Here is a 24,552-nt window from a genome sequence, read left to right as displayed (position 1 = left end):
TCAATAGCTCTTACTTCGCGGTGATGGCAAACACTATCACGGAGCATTTATGCTTTTTTAGAGTGCTGAATAAAGGTCAGATTTGACTCAAGAAACATGCACATGCACTTATACTCACCCCACAATCATTAGCTCCATCTCCACACATTCCCACATAGTAACTGTAACAAAAGATAACAGTATCTGAATTTTAAGAATATTACATATGTTTATTTAACTAATAATAATGCAATCATGAACATTCAGCTGAAACAAATGCTTTTCACTTTGGCATCTTCATGAATGGGGAGCTCGCCCCAATTTATAAAGACCCATGCACAAACAGGGGCCGTATTATACAAGTGCCCTGGGAGTGCAACTGGTGTTTGCGCACGCTTTTCGCGCCCCCAGGAAACTTTTGTATTACAGAAGCGTACTGTCAGTGTGTCCCCTCATAGCTGCTGTTCTTTTGTGGGGAAAAGGGTGCCCCATGGACCCCCCAGATATTCCCTTGCAGGCGGGTGCAATCACTCACTATACCCACCTGCAAGGGGATCTCTGGGGCATATTACCAAGAAATAGCGATATTTATTGCTAAACAGGGTTAGCGGCAATAATTTTATCACGCGCTTCGACGATATTTATCGCTGAGATACTTTGCTATTATCAAGGTTTATCTCAAAAGCGATAAAAATCATGCGAAATGCATGAATAACGCTGATAATTCAACGATATTCATGCATTAGTGACCAAATGCTCTTAGCCATGTTACCCACCTCCCATTGGATAACATGGCTAAGAACTGGTCAGAGCAGGTGTTAGTTTTTGGCGATAGCGGGAATATTTCCATCGCTACGCCTGTGTTGGTAATTGGTAATAGGAGATAGCGAGGTTAGCGACTGTTTCAGTCGCTAACAGGTTGGGAACTCCCACTTTGCATGTCATTAGCGATAAATATCGCTGACATGCAAAGTGGGCCCCAAACCGCTCGCTATCGCCTAAAAGCAGTCGCTAACATCAGTTAGCGACAGCTTGGTAATAAAGCGATAGAATTATCGCCGCTTAGCGGCCGAAAACGGCCGCTAAACCGGCGATAATTCAATATCGCCACCCTTGGTAATATGCCCCTCTATTCCCTCTCAAAGTGCTGACAGGTTGCCACCTGCACTGTGAAGACACCAAGCTGCTTCAAAGCAGCTGCTCCGTTTTTCACATGAATGCGCTGCCCTCAGGGTAGCGCGAGTTTGCAACTGCCCTGGGGACAGCACTTTCATCATAATATGACTCATTTCCCTTCATTGCGCAGGAGCACCTTTTAAAAAGTGCACCCAGCGCAATGAAGGAAAATGCGCCGCATGTATAGTACAACCCCAGGAAGTGCTGTTTTCACACCAAGTACTTTGCGAATGTGATTGCTTTGTGCAATGCAACCTGTCTATACAGTTTATAACAAAATTGAATGTTACCAGTGAAGGGAAAATAACCTACATAATACATCAATCAATCAACCAATCAGGGTTTTGTAAAGCGCACTACTCACCCGTTAGGTCTCACGGCGCTGGGGGGTGGGTGTGAGCAGCTCTGTTGGGGTAATTTCACGAGCCAGGTCGTGAGGTCCTTCCTGAACAGGTGCAGTGTTGGGCTTCATTGGAGGAGAAGGGGGAGTTTGTTCCAGGTCTTGGCTCCAAGGTAGGAGAAGGACCTTTCACCTGTTCTGGTCCTGTAGAAGTGTGGGACGGTGGCTAGGGAGATGTCAGCTGAGCAGAGGTTTTTCTTGGGGGCATGTAAGGCGATACGGTCGGTGAGGTATTTGGGTCCAGTGTTGTGAAGGGCCTTGTAGGCATGCGTGAGCAGCTTGAATGTTATTCTTCTTTCGACAGGGAGCCTATGGATGTCACAGAGGCGTTAGGTGATGTGGTTGTGCTGTGGGATATCGAGGATTAGTCTGGCTACGGTGTTCTGGACGGTCTGGAGTCTGCAGAGTAGTTTTTTGTTGATTCCGGTTTAGCGTGCGTTGCTGTAGTCCAGCCTGCTGGCGACGAGTGTATGAGTGACCGCTTTCCTGGAGTCAGGAGGATTCACTTGAATGTCTTGCGGAGTATGCGGAGGGTGTGGAAGCATGCAGGGTTGATCTGGTGACTCATGGTGAGTGATGAGTCCAGTATGATGCTGAGGTTATGTGTATGGTCCATTGGGGTGGGTGGGTTTTGAGGGCGGGGGCCACCAGGTGTCGTCCTATGCAGAGGGGGTGGAGCTGAGGATGAGGACTTCTGTTTTCTTCGAGTTGAGCTTCAGCCAGCTGTTGCTCATCCAGGTTTCGATGGCTTTCATACTTTACTGGAAGTTGTACCTGGTGATGTGGGTTCCTTTGTGAGGGAGAGGATGAGCTGGGTGTCGACGGCGTAGGGAGCGATGCTGAGCCCATGGTTTCTGAATGGTTGCAAGGTTGTGATACTGTACTCTTTGTGAATTTCCGCCGTCCTTGTGTTGTGTGATATTGTACTCTCTGTGATTCCCCTTGGATTGTACTTGTTGTGCCGCTTTGTGCCCCGTGTCTCCGCTTGTACCCGGCTCCACCCCGCTCCCTGCCGCTGCTCCCCCGCGGCCCCACCCACGCTCCCTCCAGCAGCACCGCCCCGCTGCCCCCCCTCCCGCCACCCCGCTCCCGCCTCCCAGCTGCTCCTCCCTCCCGCTAGAGTAGATAAGGCACGGCTCACGGGCGAGGAGCTGTGACCTGATCTGACCTGGTCAGACCCGGTCGCTCCCTCCTCCCGCCGCGTGGCCCGCCCTGAGTGTGCCCGGCCTCCTCCTGCTGCCTCGGAGCTCTGCCCCTGACTGTGGACCCTGCCTGCCCTCAATACCTGTATCGCCGCCCTTGTGTGCCTCGTACCGCCGTCCTTGTGATCTTGGTATTGTACTCGTGCCGTCGTCCCTGTGATTTGTGATACTGTACTCTTTGTGAATTTCCGCCGTCCTTGTGTTGTGTGATATTGTACTCTCTGTGATTCCCCTTGGATTGTACTTGTTGTGCCGCTTTGTGCCCCATGTCTCCGCTTGTACCCGTCCCCACCCCGCTCCCTGCCACTGCTCCCCCGCGGCCCCACCCACGCTCCCTCCAGCAACACCGCACAGCTGCCCCCCCTCCCGCCACCCCGCTCCTGCCTCCCAGCTGCTCCTCCCTCCCGCTAAAGTAGATAAGGCATGGCTCACGGGCGAGGAGCTGTGACCTGATCTGACCAGGTCAGACCCGGTCGCTCCCTCCTCCCGTCGCGTGGCCCGCCCCGAGTGTGCCCGGCCTCCTCCTGCTGCCTCGGAGCTCTGCCCCTGACTGTGGACCCTGCCTGCCCTCAGTACCTGTATCGCCGCCCTTGTGTGCCTCGTACCGCCGTCCTTGTGATCTTGGTTTTGTACTCTTTCCGCTATCCCTGTGATTTGTGATACTGTACTCTTTGTGAATTTCCGCCGTCCTTGTGTTGAGTGATATTGTACTCTCTGTGATTCCCCTTGGATTGTACTTGTTGTGCCGCTTTGTGCCCCTTGTCTCCAGCTTGTACCCGGCCCCACCCTGCTCCCTGCCGCTGCTCCTCCACGGCCCCACCCACGCTCCCTCCAGCAGCACCGCACCGCTGCCCCCCCCTCCCGCCACCCCGCTCCCGCCTCCCAGCTGCTCCTCCCTCCCGCTAGAGTAGATAAGGCACGGCTCACGGGCGAGGAGCTGTGACCTGATCTGGAGTTTGCAGAGTAGTTTTTTGTTGATTCCGGTTTAGCGTGCATTGCTGTAGTCCAGCCTGCTGGCGACGAGTGTATGAGTGACCGCTTTCCTGGAGTCGGGGGGATTCACTTGAATGTCTTGCGGAGTATGCAGAGGGTGTGGAAGCATGCAGGGTTGATCTGGTGACTCATGGTGAGTGATGAGTCCAGTATGATGCTGAGGTTATGTGTATGGTCCATTGGGGTGGGTGGGTTTTGAGGGCGGGGGCCACCAGGTGTCGTCCTATGCAGAGGGGGTGGAGCTGAGGATGAGGACTTCTGTTTTCTTCGAGTTGAGCTTCAGTCAGCTGTTGCTCATCCAGGTTTCGATGGCTTTCATCCTTTTTTGGAAGTTGTACCTGGTGATGTGGGTTCCTTTGTGAGGGAGAGGATGAGCTGGGTGTCGACGGCGTAGGGAGCGATGCTGAGCCCATGGTTTCTGAATGGTTGCAAGGTTGTGATACTGTACTCTTTGTGAATTTCCGCCGTCCTTGTGTTGTGTGATATTGTACTCTCTGTGATTCCCCTTGGATTGTACTTGTTGTGCCGCTTTGTGCCCCGTGTCTCCGCTTGTACCCGGCCCCACCCTGCTCCCTGCCGCTGCTCCTCCACGGCCCCACCCACGCTCCCTCTAGCAGCACCGCTGCCCCCCCCTCCCGCCACCCTGTTCCTGCCTCCCAGCTGCTCCTCCCTCCCGCTAGAGTAGATAAGGCACGGCTCACGGGCGAGGAGCTGTGACCTGATCTGACCTGGTCAGACCCGGTCGCTCCCTCCTCCCGCCGCGTGGCCGCCCCGAGTGTGCCCGGCCTCCTCCTGCTGCCTCGGAGCTCTGCCCCTGACTGTGGACCCTGCCTGCCCTCAGTACCTGTATCGCCGCCCTTGTGTGCCTCGTACCGCCGTCCTTGTGATCTTGGTATTGTACTCGTTCCGCCGTCCCTGTGATTTGTGATACTGTACTCTTTGTGAATTTCCGTCGTCCTTGTGTTGTGTGATATTGTACTCTCTGTGTTTCCCCTTGGATTGTACTTGTTGTGCCGCTTTGTGCCCCGTGTCTCCGCTTGTACCCGGCCCCACCCCGCTCCCTGCCGCTGCTCCCCCGCGGCCCCACCCACGCTCCCTCCAGCAGCACCGCCCCGCTGCCCCCCCTCCCGCCACCCCGCTCCCGCCTCCCAGCTGCTCCTCCCTCCCGCTAGAGTAGATAAGGCACGGCTCACGGGCGAGGAGCTGTGACCTGATCTGACCTGGTCAGACCCGGTCGCTCCCTCCTCCCGCCGCGTGGCCCGCCCTGAGTGTGCCCGGCCTCCTCCTGCTGCCTCGGAGCTCTGCCCCTGACTGTGGACCCTGCCTGCCCTCAATACCTGTATCGCCGCCCTTGTGTGCCTCGTACCGCCGTCCTTGTGATCTTGGTATTGTACTCGTGCCGTCGTCCCTGTGATTTGTGATACTGTACTCTTTGTGAATTTCCGCCGTCCTTGTGTTGTGTGATATTGTACTCTCTGTGATTCCCCTTGGATTGTACTTGTTGTGCCGCTTTGTGCCCCATGTCTCCGCTTGTACCCGTCCCCACCCCGCTCCCTGCCACTGCTCCCCCGCGGCCCCACCCACGCTCCCTCCAGCAACACCGCACAGCTGCCCCCCCTCCCGCCACCCCGCTCCTGCCTCCCAGCTGCTCCTCCCTCCCGCTAAAGTAGATAAGGCATGGCTCACGGGCGAGGAGCTGTGACCTGATCTGACCAGGTCAGACCCGGTCGCTCCCTCCTCCCGTCGCGTGGCCCGCCCCGAGTGTGCCCGGCCTCCTCCTGCTGCCTCGGAGCTCTGCCCCTGACTGTGGACCCTGCCTGCCCTCAGTACCTGTATCGCCGCCCTTGTGTGCCTCGTACCGCCGTCCTTGTGATCTTGGTTTTGTACTCTTTCCGCTATCCCTGTGATTTGTGATACTGTACTCTTTGTGAATTTCCGCCGTCCTTGTGTTGAGTGATATTGTACTCTCTGTGATTCCCCTTGGATTGTACTTGTTGTGCCGCTTTGTGCCCCTTGTCTCCAGCTTGTACCCGGCCCCACCCTGCTCCCTGCCGCTGCTCCTCCACGGCCCCACCCACGCTCCCTCCAGCAGCACCGCACCGCTGCCCCCCCCTCCCGCCACCCCGCTCCCGCCTCCCAGCTGCTCCTCCCTCCCGCTAGAGTAGATAAGGCACGGCTCACGGGCGAGGAGCTGTGACCTGATCTGGAGTTTGCAGAGTAGTTTTTTGTTGATTCCGGTTTAGCGTGCATTGCTGTAGTCCAGCCTGCTGGCGACGAGTGTATGAGTGACCGCTTTCCTGGAGTCGGGGGGATTCACTTGAATGTCTTGCGGAGTATGCAGAGGGTGTGGAAGCATGCAGGGTTGATCTGGTGACTCATGGTGAGTGATGAGTCCAGTATGATGCTGAGGTTATGTGTATGGTCCATTGGGGTGGGTGGGTTTTGAGGACGGGGGCCACCAGGTGTCGTCCTATGCAGAGGGGGTGGAGCTGAGGATGAGGACTTCTGTTTTCTTCGAGTTGAGCTTCAGTCAGCTGTTGCTCATCCAGGTTTTGATGGCTTTCATCCTTTTTTGGAAGTTGTACCTGGTGATGTGGGTTCCTTTGTGAGGGAGAGGATGAGCTGGGTGTCGACGGCGTAGGGAGCGATGCTGAGCCCATGGTTTCTGAATGGTTGCAAGGTTGTGATACTGTACTCTTTGTGAATTTCCGCCGTCCTTGTGTTGTGTGATATTGTACTCTCTGTGATTCCCCTTGGATTGTACTTGTTGTGCCGCTTTGTGCCCCGTGTCTCCGCTTGTACCCGGCCCCACCCTGCTCCCTGCCGCTGCTCCTCCACGGCCCCACCCACGCTCCCTCTAGCAGCACCGCTGCCCCCCCCTCCCGCCACCCTGTTCCTGCCTCCCAGCTGCTCCTCCCTCCCGCTAGAGTAGATAAGGCACGGCTCACGGGCGAGGAGCTGTGACCTGATCTGACCTGGTCAGACCCGGTCGCTCCCTCCTCCCGCCGCGTGGCCGCCCCGAGTGTGCCCGGCCTCCTCCTGCTGCCTCGGAGCTCTGCCCCTGACTGTGGACCCTGCCTGCCCTCAGTACCTGTATCGCCGCCCTTGTGTGCCTCGTACCGCCGTCCTTGTGATCTTGGTATTGTACTCGTTCCGCCGTCCCTGTGATTTGTGATACTGTACTCTTTGTGAATTTCCGTCGTCCTTGTGTTGTGTGATATTGTACTCTCTGTGTTTCCCCTTGGATTGTACTTGTTGTGCCGCTTTGTGCCCCGTGTCTCCGCTTGTACCCGGCCCCACCCCGCTCCCTGCCGCTGCTCCCCCATACTACTTCTTTGAGCTAGGCTCTTGGGTATCTGGAAACAGAAACCTTTTTTGTTTGACTTACTGTTTGGAGGACGAACCTAGCTGACTATCCTCTAACTCCCCTTTCTATATGTTCCCCCGCGGCCCCACCCATGCTCCCTCCAGCAGCACCGCACCGCTGCCCCTCTCTCCCGCCACCTCGCTCCCACCTCCCAGCTGCTCCTCCCTCGTCCCTCCCTTCCCCACTCTCCATTTATGGCAGAGTGCACGCGTACGCGCAGCGGTCACGCGCAGCCGGCGCGCCGATTGTGCACCGAAGGCGCGCCAAAGGCAAGCCCGTCTGCGCCCGTCCATGCCTGGACCGCGCCCAGCGCCAGGACCCCTGGCCCCCGAAGATGCCTGCCCACATGACGGACCTACGACGCCGCCACCCTCAACGCACTCCACGCCGGCCGAACCCCCGCCTGTTTCCGAGCCACCCCGAAACGCACCCACATACCCTTCACCTGCCAAGCCTGCAAATTCACCTGCCTCCGGACCTGCACCGCACCCGCCAAACCGAGCACCCGCAGCAACCACCTGAAGTGCATCCTGCTCAACACCCGCTCCGTCCACAGACACGCCGTCGAACTCTGGAACCTGCTCGACACCACATCACCAGACGTCGCCTTCCTCACGGAAACCTGGATGAACGCCTCCTCAGCACCCGACATCACCATCGCCATCCCGGATGGATACAAGATCACCCGGAGGGACCGCGTCAACCAGACTGGAGGAGGCATAGCCATCATACACAAGAACACCATCCGCATCACGACCGACTCCAACGACACCTTCTCCACCGCTGAGCACCTCCACTTCCAGATACACACCGACCCAAAGACAACCCTCAGAGGCACCCTCGTCTACAGACCCCCGGGACCACGCACACAATTCAGCGAAGACATCACAGACTTCATAAGCCCACACGCCCTCCCCTCCGCTGACTACATCCTCCTAGGAGACCTCAACTTCCACCTGGAGAACAACAAGGACCGCAACACCGCCGCCCTGCTGGACAACCTCGCAAACCTCAGACTCAAGCAACTGGTCAACACCCCCACCCACTACGCCCCCCACACGCTTGATCCCATCTTCTCATCCAGCAAGCACATCACCTTCAGCCACTCCACCGGACCGACCACAGCTGCGTCCACTTCAGCTTCAGAAGAACAACGACCCACCACCACCCGCAACAGGTTCCTCACAGGAGCTGGAGCAAGATCACTGCCGAGCAGCTCACCACCTCCCTCAGCCAGAACCCGCCCACCAGCACAACGGACCCCAACGAAGCAGCCCGCAACTTTACACAGTGGCTGACCGCCTGCGCAGACGCCCTCGTGCCACTGAAGAACCCTCCCAGCAGACCCCGAAGCAAGAAAGCCACCTGGTTCACAGACTAACTCAAGAACTCCAAGAAGAACTACCGCACCCTCGAGAAAGCCTGGCTCCTCGACCAGAGCACAGACAACATGACCACCCTCAAACAAGCCACCAGCAAGCACCACCAGCTTATCCGCACCACCAAGAAGAAAGCACTGAAGGAACGACTGGACAACAACGCCCATGACAGCAAGAAACTCTTCAGCATAGTCAAGGAGTTCTCCAACCCCAGCACCGGCAACCACGACATCACTCCTTCACAAGACCTCTGCGACTCCCTCACCTCGTTCTTCCACCGCAAGATCGCCGACATCCACAACAGCTTCGGCGCACCATCCACGCACCCAACCGCCGAACCAATGCCCCCCACCGCCACCCTACGCACATGGACCACGGTGACCACCGAAGACACAGCCCGCATGATGAACACCATCCACTCCGGATCTCCAACCGACCCCTGCCCCCACCACGTCTTCAACAAGGCTGACTCCATCATCGCACCCCAATTCCGGGACATCATCAACATCTCCTTCAACACCGCCACCTTCCCAGAGAGCTGGAAGCATGCCGAGCTCAGCGCCCTACTGAAGAAACCAACAGCAGACCTCAAGAACTTTCGCCCCATCGCGTTCCTCCCTTTTCCTGCCAAAGTCATCGAGAAGACCGTCAACAGACAGCTTGCCGCCTTCCTCGAGACGAACGGATCCCTCGACCCCTCGCAGTCCGGCTTCCGAGCCAACCACAGCACCGAGACCACCCTCATCGCAGCCACCGACGACATCAGAACCCTGCTCGACAACGGGGAAACAGCGGCCCTCATCCTCCTGGACCTCTCTGCAGCGTTCGACACTGTCTGCCACCGCACCCTAGTCCAACGCCTCAGCAACACAGGCGTCCAAGAGAAGGCACTGGAATGGATCATCTCGTTCCTCGCCGGAAGAACACAGAGAGTCCGCCTCCCCCCGTTTCGATCCGAGGCCACCAAAGTCATCTGCGGCGTACCACAAGGATCATCACTCAGCCCCACCCTCTTCAACGTCTACATGAGACCCCTCGCAGCCATCGCACGCCAACACAACCTCAACATCATATCCTACGCCGACGACACCCAACTGATCCTCTCCCTCACCAGAGACCCCGCCACCGCCAGAACTAGCCTACACGAAGGGATGAAAGACGTCGCCGAGTGAATGAAGAACAGCCGCCTGAAACTGAACTCAGACAAGACGGAAGTCCTCATCCTGGGATCATCGCCCTCCGCCTGGGACGACTCCTGGTGGCCCCCCGCCCTAGGCATCACTCCCAAGCCAACAGACCACGCACGCAACCTGGGCTTCATCCTGGACTCCTCCCTCTCGATGACCAGACAAGTCAACGCCGTCTCCTCATCATGCTTCAACACCCTACGCATGCTCCGCAAGATCTTCAGATGGATCCCGACCGAAGCCAGGAAGACGGTCACCCAGGCACTCGTCACAAGCCGACTGGACTACGGAAACACCCTCTACGCCGGAACCACAGCCAAGCTACAGAAAAGACTCCAACGCATCCAGAACGCCTCCGCCCGACTCATCCTGGACATCCCCCAACGCAGCCACATCTCCGGCCACCTGAGGGACCTGCACTGGCTCCCAATTAGCAAGAGAATCATGTTAAGACTCCTCACCCACGCACACAAGTCCCTCCACGACCTGGGCCCCAAGTACCTCAACGACCGCCTGACCTTCTACACGCCCACCCGCCAGCTACGCTCGACAAGCCTTGCCCTCGCTGCCGTACCACGCATCCGAAGAGCCCCAGCTGGAGGAAGATCCATCTCCTACCTGGCGGCCAAGACATGGAACTCCCTCCCCACCCACCTTCGGCAGACCCAGGACCATCTCGCCTTCAGGAGACAACTCAAGACCTGGCTGTTTGAGCAATAGCAGACCCCTTCCCCCAAGCGCCTTGAGACCCTTCCGGGTGAGTAGTGCGCTATACAAATGCTATGATTGATTGATTGATTGATTTATTGGGGCCATGTAGACGTTGAAGAGGGTGGGGCTGAGGGAGGATGCTTGCGGTACTACCCTAGGCTGCAGAGGCCACCCTGCTTGGTCCACTGGGCTGCCCGAGACCACCCTAGGCTGCGGAGGCCACCCTCTACGGTCCACTAGGCTGCCCAATACAACCCTAGGATGCCCTAGGCCACCCCCCGGGTTAACTAGGCTGTCTCAGACCACCCTAGGCTGCCAAGGTCACCCTGCGTGGTCCACTAGGCTGCCTGAGAACACCCTGGGCTGCCTAAACCACCCTTCTGCTTCACTAGGCTGCCTGCCACCACCCTAGGCTGCCAAGGCCACCCACACTGGTCCACTAGGCTGCCTAAGGCCACTCTTCCTCGTTCACTTGGCTGCACAAGTTCACCATCCCTGGTCCATGCCACAGCCTGAGGCCACAGTCCCTGGTCCACTAGGCTGCCTGAGGCCATCTCCTGGTCACTAGTCTGACGCGGCTACACTCACTGGTTCCCTAGTCTACAGAGTTCAAACTTCCCTGGTCCACTTAGCTGCATAAAGGCCCCATCCCACGTCCATGCAACAGCCCAAGGCCACAGTCCCGGGTCCACTAGGCTGCCCGAGGTCATCTCCTGGTCACTAGTCTGAAGCAGCCACCCTCTATGGTACACTAGGCTGCCAAAGACCACCCTAGGCTTCCGAGGCTACCCAAAATGGTCCACTAAGCTGCCCAAGACCACTCTTTCTTTACCACTTGGCTGCCCAAGGCCATCCTCTGGTCTCTAGTCTGAAGCGGCCACCCTTACTGGTCCACTAGTCTGCTGAGTTCACCTTCCCTGGTCCACAAAGCTGCACATGAGCACCATCCCTGGTCCATGCAACAGCCCGAGGCCTCTCTCACTGGTCCACTAGTCTGCCGAGTCCACCTTCCCTGGTCCACTAGGCTGCACAAGGGCACCATCCCTGGTCCACTAGGCTGCCCGAGGCCATCTTCTTGTCACTAGTCTGACACAGCCACCCTCCATGGCCCATAGGCTGCTCAAGACCACCCTATGCTGCAGAGGCCAGCCAAAATGGTCCACTAGGCTGCCCAAGACCAATCTTCCTTTTCCAATTGGCTGCCGAAGGCCACCCCCTGGTCTCTAGTCTGACGTAGCCACCCTCACTGGTCCACTAGGCTGACCAAGCTATTCTTCCCTGGTCCACAAGGCTGCACGAGGGAACCGTGCCTGGTCCACTCAGCAGCCGGAGGCCACAGTCCCTGGTCCAAGTGGCTGCAGAGGCCACTGTTCTTGGTCTACTAGGCTGCCACAGGCTGCGCATCTACCAATGAAGGCAGCCACGACCTGCACTGTCAATCTGTTTCCCTTCCACCCCCCCAGTGCAGGTTCCTACATCAGGCTGTGATCATGGCACATGCTGTTAGGGCTTCCTGATCGGGTCATCAGAGACCAGTTCTCCGATGCTTAACAGCCTTGGGTGTGCCCTCCGACGCTAGGGCCTTGGATACTGCCATGCAGCCCGCAGGACTGCTGGAGCAGGGGAGAGCAGATAGAATCACTGAGACCAGTCAGAGCTGCAGTCTCACAGGCCCCTCTCTGGCTGCAGGTGCTTTACAGAGTCCACTCCAACCGAGGGTTGAGCTATCCAGCGGCACGGCTGACTCCAACACATATGTGCTGTCAGCGGGGCTGGGGTGAGGTCTGTCCACCTATTCCACTCTGTTCCAGCGCACCCACTCTGCCTAGACAGCACTAAGTCCATGAGCGGGAGTCAGGAGATACTGGGCCAGATTCACAGAGCTAACTTAAGACAAAATCCTAAACTTACTACCATTTTGGTATTCACAGAAGGCACTTACTCATTTCGGTATTCACAGAAGTTAGAAGTCCTAACTTTAGGACTCCTGAATGCCTTAAGTGAATACCAAAAGTCCTAAAGTTAGGATTTTTCTCAGTTTAGGAGTAGTAAAGTTAGGAGTCCTAACTTTACTACCACTGAGAATAGTAGCACCACTAAACTGCCAATGGGGAGGAAACCAATGCAGCAGGGTTCGGTGCCTCTACATCACCCAGGCTGCACTGCGCTTCCTGCTGCAGGGTGCGGTGCCTCTCCATCACTAAGGCTGCTCTGCACTTCCTGCTGCAGGTGATGGTGCCTGTCCATCACCCAGGCTGCACTTCCTGCTGCAGGGGACAGTGCCTGTCAATCACCCAGGCTGTGCTGCGCTTCCTGTTGCAGAGGACAGTTCCTGTCCTTCACCCATGCTGCACTGCGCTTCCTGCTGCAGGGTGCGGTGCCTCTCCATCACTAAGGCTGCTCTGCACTTCCTGCTGCAGGTGATGGTGCCTGTCCATCACCCAGGCTGCACTTCCTGCTGCAGGGGACAGTGCCTGTCAATCACCCAGGCTGTGCTGCGCTTCCTGTTGCAGAGGACAGTTCCTGTCCTTCACCCATGCTGTACTGCGCTTCCTGCTGCAGGGTGCGGTGCCTCTCCATCAGTCAGGCTGCTCTGAACTTCCTGCTGCAGGGTGCGGTGCCTCTCCATCAGTCAGGCTGCTCTGAACTTCCTGCTGCAGGGGACGGTGCCTGTCCATCACCCAGGCTGCGCTGCGCTTCCTGCTGCAGAGGATGGTGCCCGTCCTTCACCCATGCTGTGCTGCACTTCCTGTTGCAGGGGGGAGTGTTGGTCCATCACCCAGGCTGCGCTGCGCTTCCTGTTGCAGGGGACGGTGCCTGTCCATTCCCCAGGATGTACTTCCTGCTGCAGGGGACGGTGCCTGTCCTTCACCCAGGCTGTGCTGCACTTTCTGCTGCAGGGGACAGTGCCGGTCCATCACCCAGGCTGTACTGGACTTCCTCCTGCAGGGGACGGTGCCTGTCCATTACCCAGGCTGTGTTGCGTTTCCTGCTGCAGGGGACGGTGCCTGTCCATTCTCCAGGATGTACTTCCTGCTGCAGGGGACGGTGCCTGTCCATCACCCAGGCTGTGTTGTGTTTCCTGCTGCAGGGGACGGTGCCTGTCCATTCTCCAGGATGTACTTCCTGCTGCAGGGGACGGTGCCTGTCCATCACCCAGGCTGCGCTGCACTTCCTGCTGCAGGGGACGGTGCCTGTCCAGCACCCAGGCTGCGCTGCACTTCCTGCTGCAGGGGACGGTGCCTGTCCAGCACCCAGGCTGTGCTGGGTTTCCTGCTGCAAGGGACGGTGCCTGTCCATCACCCAAGATGTACTTCCTGCTGCAGGGGACGGTGTCAGTCCATCACCCAGGATGTACTTCCTGCTGCAGGGGACGGTGCCTGTTCATCACCCAGGATGTACTTCCTGCTAGAGGGGACGGTGCCTGTCCATCACCCAGGATGTACTTCCTGCTTCAGGGGACGGTGCCTGTCCTTCACCCAGGCTGTGCTGAACTTCCTGCTGCAGGGGGCAGTGTTTGTCCATCACCCAGGCTGCGCTGCACTTCCTGCTGCAGGTGACGGTGCCTGTCCATCACTTAGGATGTGCTGCGCTTCCTGTTGCAGAGGACAGTTCCTGTCCTTCACCCATGCTGCACTGCGCTTCCTGCTGCAGGGTGCGGTGCCTCTCCATCACTCAGGTTGTGCTGCGCTTCCTGCTGCAGGGGACGGTGCCTGTCCATTACCCAGGCTGCGCTAAGCTTCCTGCTGAAGAGGACAGGGCCCGTCCTTCACCCATGCTGTGCTGCACTTCCTGCTGCAGAGGGGCAGTGCCGGTCCATCACCCAGGCTGCGCTGCACTTCCTGCTGCAGGGGAAGGTGCCTGTCCATCACCCAGGATGTACTTCCGGCTGCAGGGGACGATGCCTGTCTATCACTCAGACTGTGCTGTGCTTCCTGCTGCAGGGGACGGTGCCTGTCCATCACCCAAGATGTACTTCCTGCTGCAGGGGATGGCGTCTGTCCATCACCCAGGCTGTACTGCGCTTCCTGTTGCAGGGGACGGTGCCTGTCCATTCCCCAGGATGTACTGCCTACTCCAGGGGGCGGTGCCTGTCCTTCACCCAGGCTGTGCTGTGCTTCCTGCTGCAGGGGACGGGCCTGTCCATTCCCCAGGATGTACTGCCTACTCCAGGGGGCGGTGCCTGTCCTTCACCCAGGCTGTGCTGCACTTTCTGCTGCAGGGGACAGTGCCGGTCCATCACCCAGGATGTTCCTCCTGCTGCAGAAGATGGTGCCTGTCAATCATCCAGGCTGCACTTGCTGCTCCAGGGCATAATGTCTGTTTAAAACCCCAAATACGCTTCCTGCTGCGGGGTAACGGTGCCTGTCCATCAACCAGGCTGCACTGCGCTGTACTTCCGGCTGCAGGGAGTAGTGCCTCTCCATCACCCAGACTATGCTGCGCTTCATGCTGTAGGGGACGATGCCTGTCCATCACCCAGAATGTACTTCCTGCTGCAGGAGACGGTGCCTGTCCAGCACCCAGGCTGCACTGCACTTCCTGCTGCAGGGGACAGTGCCTGTCCTTCACCCAGGCTGTGCTGCGTTTCCTGCTGCAGGGGACGATGCCTGTCCGTCACCCAGAATGTAGGTCCTGCTGCAGGGGGCGGTGCCTGTCCAGCACCCAGGCTGCACTGCACTTCCTGCTGCAGGAGACAGTGCCTGTCCAGCACCCAGGATCTACTTCCTGCTGCAGGGGACGGTGCCTCTCCATCACTCAGGCTGCACTGCGCTGTACTTCCGGCTGCAGGGAGTAGTGCCTCTCCATCACCCAGACTATGCTGCGCTTCATACTGTAGGGGACAATGCCTGTCCATCAACCAGGCTGCACTGCGCTGTACTTCCGGCTGCAGGGAGTAGTGCCTCTCCATCACCCAGACTATGCTGTGCTTCATGCTGTAGGGGACGATGCCTGTCCATCACCCAGAATGTACTTCCTGCTGCAGGAGACGGTGCCTGTCCAGCACCCAGGCTGCACTGCACTTCCTGCTGCAGGGGACAGTGCCTGTCCTTCACCCAGACTGTGCTGCGTTTCCTGCTGCAGGGGACGGTGCCTGTCCATTCTCCAGGATGTACCTCCTGCTGCAGGGGACAGTGCCTGTCCATCACCCAGGATGTAAGTCCTGCTGCAGAAGATGATGCCTGTCAATCATCCAGGCTGTACTTGCTGCTCCAGGGCACAATGTCTGTTTAAAACCCCAAATACTCTTCCTGCTGCAGGGGACGGTGCCTGTCTATCAACCAGGCTGCACTGCGCTGCGCTTCCTGCTGTGGGGAGTAGTGCCTCTCCATCACCCAGACTGTGCTGCGCTTCATGCTGTAGGGGACGATGCCTGTCCATCACCCAGAATGTACTTCCTGCTGCAGGAGACGGTGCCAGTCCAGCACCCAGGCTGCACTGCACTACCTGCTGCAGGGGACAGTGCCTGTCCAGCACCCAGGATCTACTTCCTGCTGCAGGGGACGGTGCCTCTCCATCACTCAGGCTGCGCTGCTCTTCCTGCTGCAGGGGGCACTGCCTGTCCATCACCCAGGCTGTGCTGCGCTTCCTGTTACAGGCGACAGTGCCTATCCTTCACCCATGCTGCCCTGGACTTCCTGCTGCAGGGGGCAGTGCCGGTCCATCACCCAGGCTGTGCTGCGCTTCCTGCTGCAGGGGACAGTGCCTGTCCATCACCCAGGATGTACTTCCTGCTGCAGGGAACAGTGCCTGTCCATCACTCAGGCTGTGAATCGCTTCCTGGTGCAGGGGACGGTGCCTGTCCGTCACCCAGGATGTACTTCCTGCTGAAGGGGACGGTGCCTGTGCATTACCCAGGATGTACTTCCTGCTGCAGGGGACGGTGCCTGTTCATGACCCAGGATGTTCTTCCTGCTGCAGGGGACGGTGCCTGTGCATTACCCAGGATGTACTTCCTGCTGCAGGGGACGGTGTCTGTTCATCACCCAGGCTGCGCTTCCTGCTGCAGGGGAGGGTGCCTGTCCATCACCCATGCTGTGCTGCACCTCCTGCTGCAGGGTGCTGTGCCAGTCCATCACCCAGGCTGTGCTGTGCTTCCTGCTGCAGGGGATGGTGCCTGTCCATAACCCAGGATGTTCTTCCTGCTGCAGGGGATGGTGCCTGTCCATTACCAAGGATGCACTTCCTGCTGCAGGGGACAGTGCCTGTCCATCACTTAGGCTGTGCTGCACTTCCTGCTGCAGGGGACGGTGCCAGTCCATCACCCAGGCTGTGCTGTGCTTCCTGCTGCAGGGGATGGTGCCTGTCCATTACCCAGGATGCACTTCCTGCTGCAGGGGACAGTGCCTGTCCATCACTCAGGCTGTGCTGCACTTCCTGCTGCAGGGGACGGTGCCTGTCCATCACCCAAGATGTACTTCCTGCTGCAGGGGACGGTGCCAGGCCATCACCCAGGATTTACTTCCTGCTGCAGGGGACAGTGCCTGTCCATCACCCAGGATGCACTTCCTGCTAGAGAGGACAGTGCCTGTCCATCACCCAGGATGCACTTCCTACTACAGGGGACGGTGCCTGTCCTTCACCCAGGCTGTGGTGCACTTCCTGCTGCAGGGGGCAGTGCCGGTCCATCACCCAGGCTGTGCTGCGCTTCCTGCTGCAGGGGACGGTGGCTGTTGATCACCCAGGATGTACCTCCTGCTGCAGAAGACGATGACTGTCAATCCTCCAGGCTGCACTTGCTGCTGCTGCACGGCACAGTGTCTGTTTAAAACCCAGCTTCCTGCTGCGAAGGACGGTGCCTAACCATCAACCAGTCTGCACTGCGCTTCCTGCTGCAGGGGACGGTGCCTGTCCTTCATCTATGCTGCGCTGCGCTTCCTGCTGCAGGGGACGGTGCCTCTCCATCCCTCAGGCTGCCCAGCGCTTCCTGCTGCAGGGAACGGTGCCTGTCCATCACTCAGGCTGCGCTTCCTGCTGCAGGGGATGGTGCCTGTCTATCACCCAGGCTGCACTGTTCTTCCTGCTGTAGAGGATGCTGCACTGCACTTCCTGCTGCAGGGGACAGTTCCTGTCCACCCAGGCTGCACTGCCCTTCCTCCTGCAGGGGACTGTGCCGTCCATCACCCAGGATGTACTTCCTGCTGCAGGAGACAGTGCCTGTCCATTACCCAGGATGTTCTTCCTGCTGCAGGGGACGGTGCCTGTCCATTACCCAGGATGTACTTCCTGCTGCAGGGGACGGTGCCAGTCCATCACCCAGGCTGTGCTGCACTTCCTGCTGCAGGGGACAGTGCCTGTCTATCACCCAGGCTTTGCTGCACTTCCTTCTGCATGGGACAGTGCCTGTCCATCGCCAATGCTGTGCAGTGCTTCCTGCTGCAAGGGACAGTGCCTGCCAATCACCCAGGCTGCACTGCACTTCCTACACATAACCCATCCTCCCGTGCATGTAGACACCCTTGCACTCTAGTGAAAGGTTGCCTGGGTTGGCGCTAAGTTGCTAAACTTAGCGCCATTGCAGGGGGAAATGCAAGGCTGCACCACCTTCTTTTAAATATGGTGCAGCCTTGCGGAGCGTGTCGTTAAGCCCAGGAGGCTAACGACACGCTCCGCCACTTCATCGTACATATGGGCCATTGTTATTTACACTGCCACTTATGTACAAGGGTGGCGTACATAGGAGGCAGTGCCAAAATTAAGACCAAGTAAATCCTGGTCTTAAGTTTGCAAAATGAGGAGAAATGCATAATTTCTCCTCGTTCTTGCTTTTAACATGTGTGCTTGTGTAGCACACATGGAAAAGCAAAATGCCATGGTTTGTTTATGTACAGGAAGGTGTCCCTTCCTGCACATAAACAATCTTTGAGGCAAAATGCAATGTTGGGACTTTCATGTGTGCTGAATGGAGCAGCACACATAAAAGTGACAGAATGGCATTTTAGGATTGTTTATATGCAGGAAGGGACACCTTGCTGTACATAAACAAACCTCCCTGCTTGCAGACACCCTTGCACTCTGGTGCAAGGTTGCCTGGGTTGGCGTTAAATTGCTAAAGTTAGCGCCATCGCCAGGGGAAACACAAGGCTGCACCACATTCTTGTAAATATGGTGCAGCCTTGCATTTCCGAAGTGGGAGAGCACAGTGTTAAGCCAAGGAGGCTAACGGCACGCTCCACCACTTCCTTGTACATATCCCCCATAGTTTGACAGTTGTCTGCGGGCGGTACAGAGACACTGCAGGGCTAAATTAAAACTACAAAGTATGTGGTGAATTCTTTTTTGTGAAATTCCGTCCCCGGGTTTTCGTGAGTTACTTCATGGTTTATAAGGGCCCCGAATCCAGAGTTTATAATTCCACTTGATTAAACAGATTTCAATACAAAGAGTGCTGACCCTGGTACCTACTTTTGCAATGAGGACAAAGGCCGTTGCCTTGGTAACCCTAGGATTTGCAGAACATTTCATGTAGAGCATTAACAGCTCTGATTAATGCTCAAGGATTTAAGTAGTTGATTGTGTTTGAGGTTTTCATGTTCCAGCAGGCTCGGATTGTGTCAGCATTTGAATGTTTGCAGAGTTTTAATCTACATTTGCTAAGGTGAGCCTGAGAGGGCCAGATCCATCTAAAATGCATGTGTGTCGTACACATATGTTCCATGACCCTATGTTACTCTCATGGACATGAGGGCCGGTACAGCATTAAGGCAACTGATGGCGTCTGCCTTACAGCAATACCACGAAAGTCCACATGGTGGCGCAGGTTGATACAAGTGTCCTCAATAATGCCTTTTTGTAGTATTTGGGGAGCGCTCAAATGGCGTAGTCTCATTGTGCCCGGGATCTTGAAAACACCTCACCAGAGGTGCCTGTGCCTTTGCTGGTCTTCTCAGTACCACTAGCATCATTTTGATTTCAACAGAACAATACACTCTGCATAAAAGGAACAAAAGCCCAACATACTCTAGTTTTTGGAACTCTTCGATCAGACTGCTTTTCTGTCGTGGAGACATTCTGGCAAAAACAACCCCGTTCAGCAGTAACTGCAAAGACAATAACAAGACTGAAGGTTTAGGGACTCAAACACAGGACGAAATAAAATGCAGCGCTGTGGACTGTAGTTAAAGCTAGGGAACACAGATTAATACAAATCCTGACTTTATTGATGACTATGATGCTTGGTGTGAACTCTAACACGTACTTCAGTTCCATTGTAATGTTTGTGAGATGGGTCATATGATGTTGAAAGGCAATGTTGAATCTGGGGACGGAATCACCTCAAAGCAGTTTCAAGCAGCAGCGGGAAACAAAGATCAGGGGCCATGTGTATGAACACATTTTCGAGTAGACACAGATGGGTGAAATCTTTTGATACGTCCACCCTAAGTGATTTGTTAAGGATCACACAATTTAGTCGAATAGGGTAGGCAGGGCCAGAACGCAGATCTCCTGGCAGCTCACCCAATGTACTCCCTTGGTCACACACACAGCAGAGAAAATTAGGACATTGCACAGCAGAGTTACCCCAGAGAACGGACACTGCACAACACAGATACGCCAGGGAACGGACACTGCAAGGCAGGTGTTCCCAGGGAAGGAACACTGCACGGCAGAGCTACACCAGGGAAGGAACACTGCACAGCAGAGCTACAACAGAGAAGGAACACTGCACAGCAGAGCTACAACAGAGAAGGAACACTGCACGGCAGAGCTACCCCAGGGAAGGTACACTGCATGGCAGAGCTACCCCAGGGAATAAACACTGTACGGCAGAGGTACACCAGGTACCAGACACTGCACAACAAAGATACACCAGGGAACGGACACTGCACGGCAGAGCTACACCAGGGAACGGACACTGTACAACAAGGATACACCAGGGAATGGACACTGCACAGCAGAGCTACACCAGGGAACGGACACTGCATGGCAGAGCTACACCAGAGAACGGACATTGCACGGCAGAGCTACACCAGAGAACGGGCACTGCACGGCAGAGCTGCACCAGGGAACGGACACTGCACGGCATAGCTACCCCAGGGTACTCACTATGCATAATAGGGCTAACCCAGGGAACGGACACTGCATGGCAGAGCTACCCCATGGAAGGATCACTGCACGGCAGAGCTACCCCAGGGAAGCAACACTGCACGGCAGATCTACACCAGGGAACGGACACTGCACGGCAGAGCTATCCCAGGGAAGGAACACTGCATGGCAGAGCTACCCCAGGGAAGGAACACTGCACGGCAGAGCTACCCTAGGGAAGGGCACTGCACAACAGACATACACCAGGGAACGGACACTGCAAGGCAGGGATACACCAGGGAACGGACACTGCACAACAGAGATATACCAGGAACTGACACTGCACGGCAGAGCTACACCAGTAAACGGACACTGCACAACAGAGATACACCTGGGAATGGACACTGCATGGGGGTGCTACCCAAGGGAATGGATACTGCACAGCAGAGCTACCCCAGGGAACGGACACTGGACAGAAGAGCTACCCCAGGGAAACGGACACTGGACAGAAGAACTATCCCAGGGAATGGACACTACACAGCGAAGCTACCCGGGGAACGGACATTGCACGGCAGAGCTACCCCAGGGAACTGTCTATGCACAAAAAAGATACACCAGGGAACGGACACTGCACGGAAGAGCTACCCTAGGGAACTTATGATGCACAACAGAGGTACCCCAGGGAACGGACACTGCATGGGAGAGCTACCCCAGGGAAGGATCACTGCATGGCAGAGCTACCCCAGGGAAGGAACACTGCACGGCAGATCTACACCAGGAAACGGACACTGCATGACGGAGCTACCCTAGGGAAGGAACAGTGCACGGCAGAGTTACCCCAGTGAACGGACACTGCTTGGCAGAGCTACCCCAGTGAAGGAACACTTCACGGCAGAGCTACCACAGGAAAGGAACACTGCACAGAGGAGCTACCCCAGGGAACGGACACTAAACAGCAGAGCTACCCCAGGGAAGGACACTGCACCACAAAGCTACACCAGGGAACGGACAATGCACGGCAGACCTACACCAGGGAATGGACACTGCACGACAGAGCTACCCCAGGGAATGGATACTGCACGGCAGAGCTACCCCAGGGAACAGACACTGCACAGCAGAGTTACCCCAGGGAACGGACACTGGACAGAAGAGCTACCCCAGGGAACGGACACTGGACAGAAGAGCTACACCAGGGAATGGACACTGCATGACAGAGCTACCCCAGGGAACAGACACTGCACAGCAGAGCTACCCCAGGGAACGGACACTGGACAGAAGAGCTACACCAGGGAACGGACACTGCACGGCAGAGCTACACCAGGGAATGGACACTGCACGACAGAGCTACCCCAGGGAACAGACACTGCACAAAAGAGCTACCCCAGGAAATGGATACTGCACGGCAGAGCTACCTGAGGGAACAGACACTGCACAGCAGAGCTACCCCAGGAAACGGACACTGCACGGCAGAGCTACACCAGGGAATGGACACTGCACGACAGAGCGACCCCAGAGAACAGACACTGCACAAAAGAGCTACCCCAGGGAATGGATACTGCACGGCAGAGCTACCCCAGGGAAAAAACACTGCACAGCAGAGCTATCCCAGGGAATGGGCACTGCACAGCAGAGCTACTCAGGGAACGGACACTGCATGGCAGAGCTACCCCAGGGAACTGACTATGCACAATAGAGCTACCCCAGGGAACAGACACTGCATTGCAGAGCTACCCCAGGGAACGGACACTGCATTGCAGAGCTACCCCAGGGAAGGATCACTGCATGGCAGAGCTACCCCAGGGAAGGAACACTGCACAGCAGATCTACACCAGGGAACGGACACTGCAAGGCAGAGCAACCCCAGGGAAGGAACACTGCACTGCAGAGCTACCCTAGGGAACGGACACTGCACAGCAGAGCTACCCCAGGAAAGGACACCGCACAACAGAGCTACCCCAGGGAAGGACAATGTGTGACAGAGCAACCCCAAGGAATGGACACTGCAAGGCAGATATACCCCAGGGAACGGACACTGCACAGCAGAGCTACCCAAGGGAATGGACACTGGACAGAAGAGCTACCCCAGGGAATGGACATTGAACAGAAGAGCTATCCCAGGGAATGGACACTGCAGGGCAGAGCTAACCCAGGGAACTGACTATGCACAACAGAGATACACCAGGGAATGGACACTGCACGGCAGAGCTACCCCAGGGAACAGACACTGCATGGCAGAGCTACCCTAGGGAAGGATCATTGCACAACAGATCTACACCAGGGAACGGACACTGCATGGCAGAGCTACCCCAGGGAACCAACACTGCACAGCAGAGCTACCCTAGGGAATGGACACTGCATGGCAGAGCTACCCCACGGAAGGAACACATCACGGCAGAGCTACCCCAGGGAAGGAACACTGCATGGCAGAGCTACCCCAGGGAACGGACACTGCACAGCAATGCTACCCCAGGGAAGGACTCTGTGTGACAGAGCTACCCCAGGGAAGGACTCTGTGTGACAGAGCTACCCCAGGGTACGGAAACTGCACAGCAGAGATGCCCCAGGGAACGGACACTGCACGGCAGATCTACACCAGGGAACGGTCACTGCACAGCAGATCTACCCCAGGGAACGGACACTGCATGGCAGATCTACACCAGGTAATAGACACTGCACGGCAGAGCTACCCAGGGAACAGACACTGCACAGCAGAGCTACCCCAGGGAACAGAAACTGGACAGAAGAGCTACCCCAGGGAACGGACACTGGACAGAAGTGCTATCCCAGGCAAGGGACACTACACAGCAGAGCTACCCTGGGAACGGATACTGCACGGCAGAGCTACCCCAGCGAAGGAACACTGCACGGCAGAGCTACTCCAGGGAATGGACACTGCATGGCAGAGCTACCCCAGGGAAGGAACCCTGCATGGCAGAGCTACCCCAGGGAAGGAACACTGCACGGCAGAGCTACCCCATGGATCCAACACTGCACAGCAGAGCTAGTCCAGGGAAGGACACTGCACAACAGAGCTACCCCAGGGAAGGACACTGTGTGACAGAGCTACCCCAGGGAACGGACACTGCACGGCAGAGATACCCCAGGGAACAGACACTGCACGGCAGATCTACACCAGGGAACGGACACTGCACGGCAGATCTACCCCAGGGAACAGATACTGCACGGCAGAGCTACCCCAGGGAAACAACACTGCACAGCAGAGCTACCCCAGGGAATGGACACTGGACAGAAGAGATACCCCAGGGAATGGACACTGGGCAGAAGAGCTATCCCAGGGAATGGACACTGCATGGCAGAGCTACCCCAGGGAACTGACTATGCACAAAAGAGATACACCAGGGAACGGACACTGCACAACAGAGCTACCCCAGGGAATGGACCCTGCATGGCAGAGCTACCCCAGGGAAGGAACACTGCATGGCAGAGCTACCCCAGGGAAGGAACACTACACGGCAGAGCTACCACAGGGAAGGAACACTGCATGGCACAGCTACCCCAGGGAACAGACACTGCACAGCAGAGCTACTCGAGGGCAGAAACACTGCACGGCAGATCTACACCAGGGAACGGACACTGCAGCGCAGAGCTACCCCAGGGAAGGAACACTGCACGGCAGAGCTACCCCAGGGAATGGACACTGCATGGCAGAGCTACCCCAGGGAAGGAACACTGCATGGCAGAGCTACCCCAGGGAAGGAGGAACACTTCACGGCAGAGCTACCACAGGGAAGGAACACTGCATGGCACAGCTACCCCAGGGAACAGACACTGCAAAGCAGAGCTACCCCAGGGAAGGACACTGCACTACAGAGATACACCAGGGAACGGACACTGCAAGGCAGGGCTACACCAGGGAAACAACACTGCACAACAGAGATACACCAGGGAAGGGACACTGCAAGGCAGAGCTACACCAGGGAACGGACAATGCACAACAGAGATACACTAGGGAACGGACACTGCATGGCAGTACTACCTCAGGGAATGGATACTGCACGGCAGAGCTACCCAGGGAACAGACACTGCACAGCAGAGCTACCCCAGGGAACGGACACTGGACAGAAGAGCAACCGCAGGGAGGGGACACTGGACAGAAGAGCAATCCCAGGAA

General features: G+C 56.9%; 1 protein-coding gene across 1 annotated transcript in view; it reads right to left on the bottom strand.

Moving 5' to 3' along the window:
* LOC147684258 (putative cation-transporting ATPase 13A4) overlaps positions 1-24,552 on the bottom strand; it is a 415,657-nt gene that overhangs the window by 133,041 nt on the left and 258,064 nt on the right. Inside the window, exons 21-22 of the mRNA XM_086944655.1 lie at positions 19,356-19,435; positions 119-161 (exon numbers count right to left, since the gene is read on the bottom strand). Coding sequence (XP_086800781.1) covers positions 119-161; positions 19,356-19,435 — 123 coding nt within the window. The remainder of the gene's footprint in view (positions 1-118; positions 162-19,355; positions 19,436-24,552) is intronic.

This window comes from Lissotriton vulgaris, chromosome 11 (genome assembly GCF_964263255.1).
Source record: "Lissotriton vulgaris chromosome 11, aLisVul1.2, whole genome shotgun sequence".
In the NCBI taxonomy this organism is placed as follows: domain Eukaryota; kingdom Metazoa; phylum Chordata; class Amphibia; order Caudata; family Salamandridae; genus Lissotriton; species Lissotriton vulgaris.
This window is presented reverse-complemented; position numbering and strand designations above follow the sequence as displayed.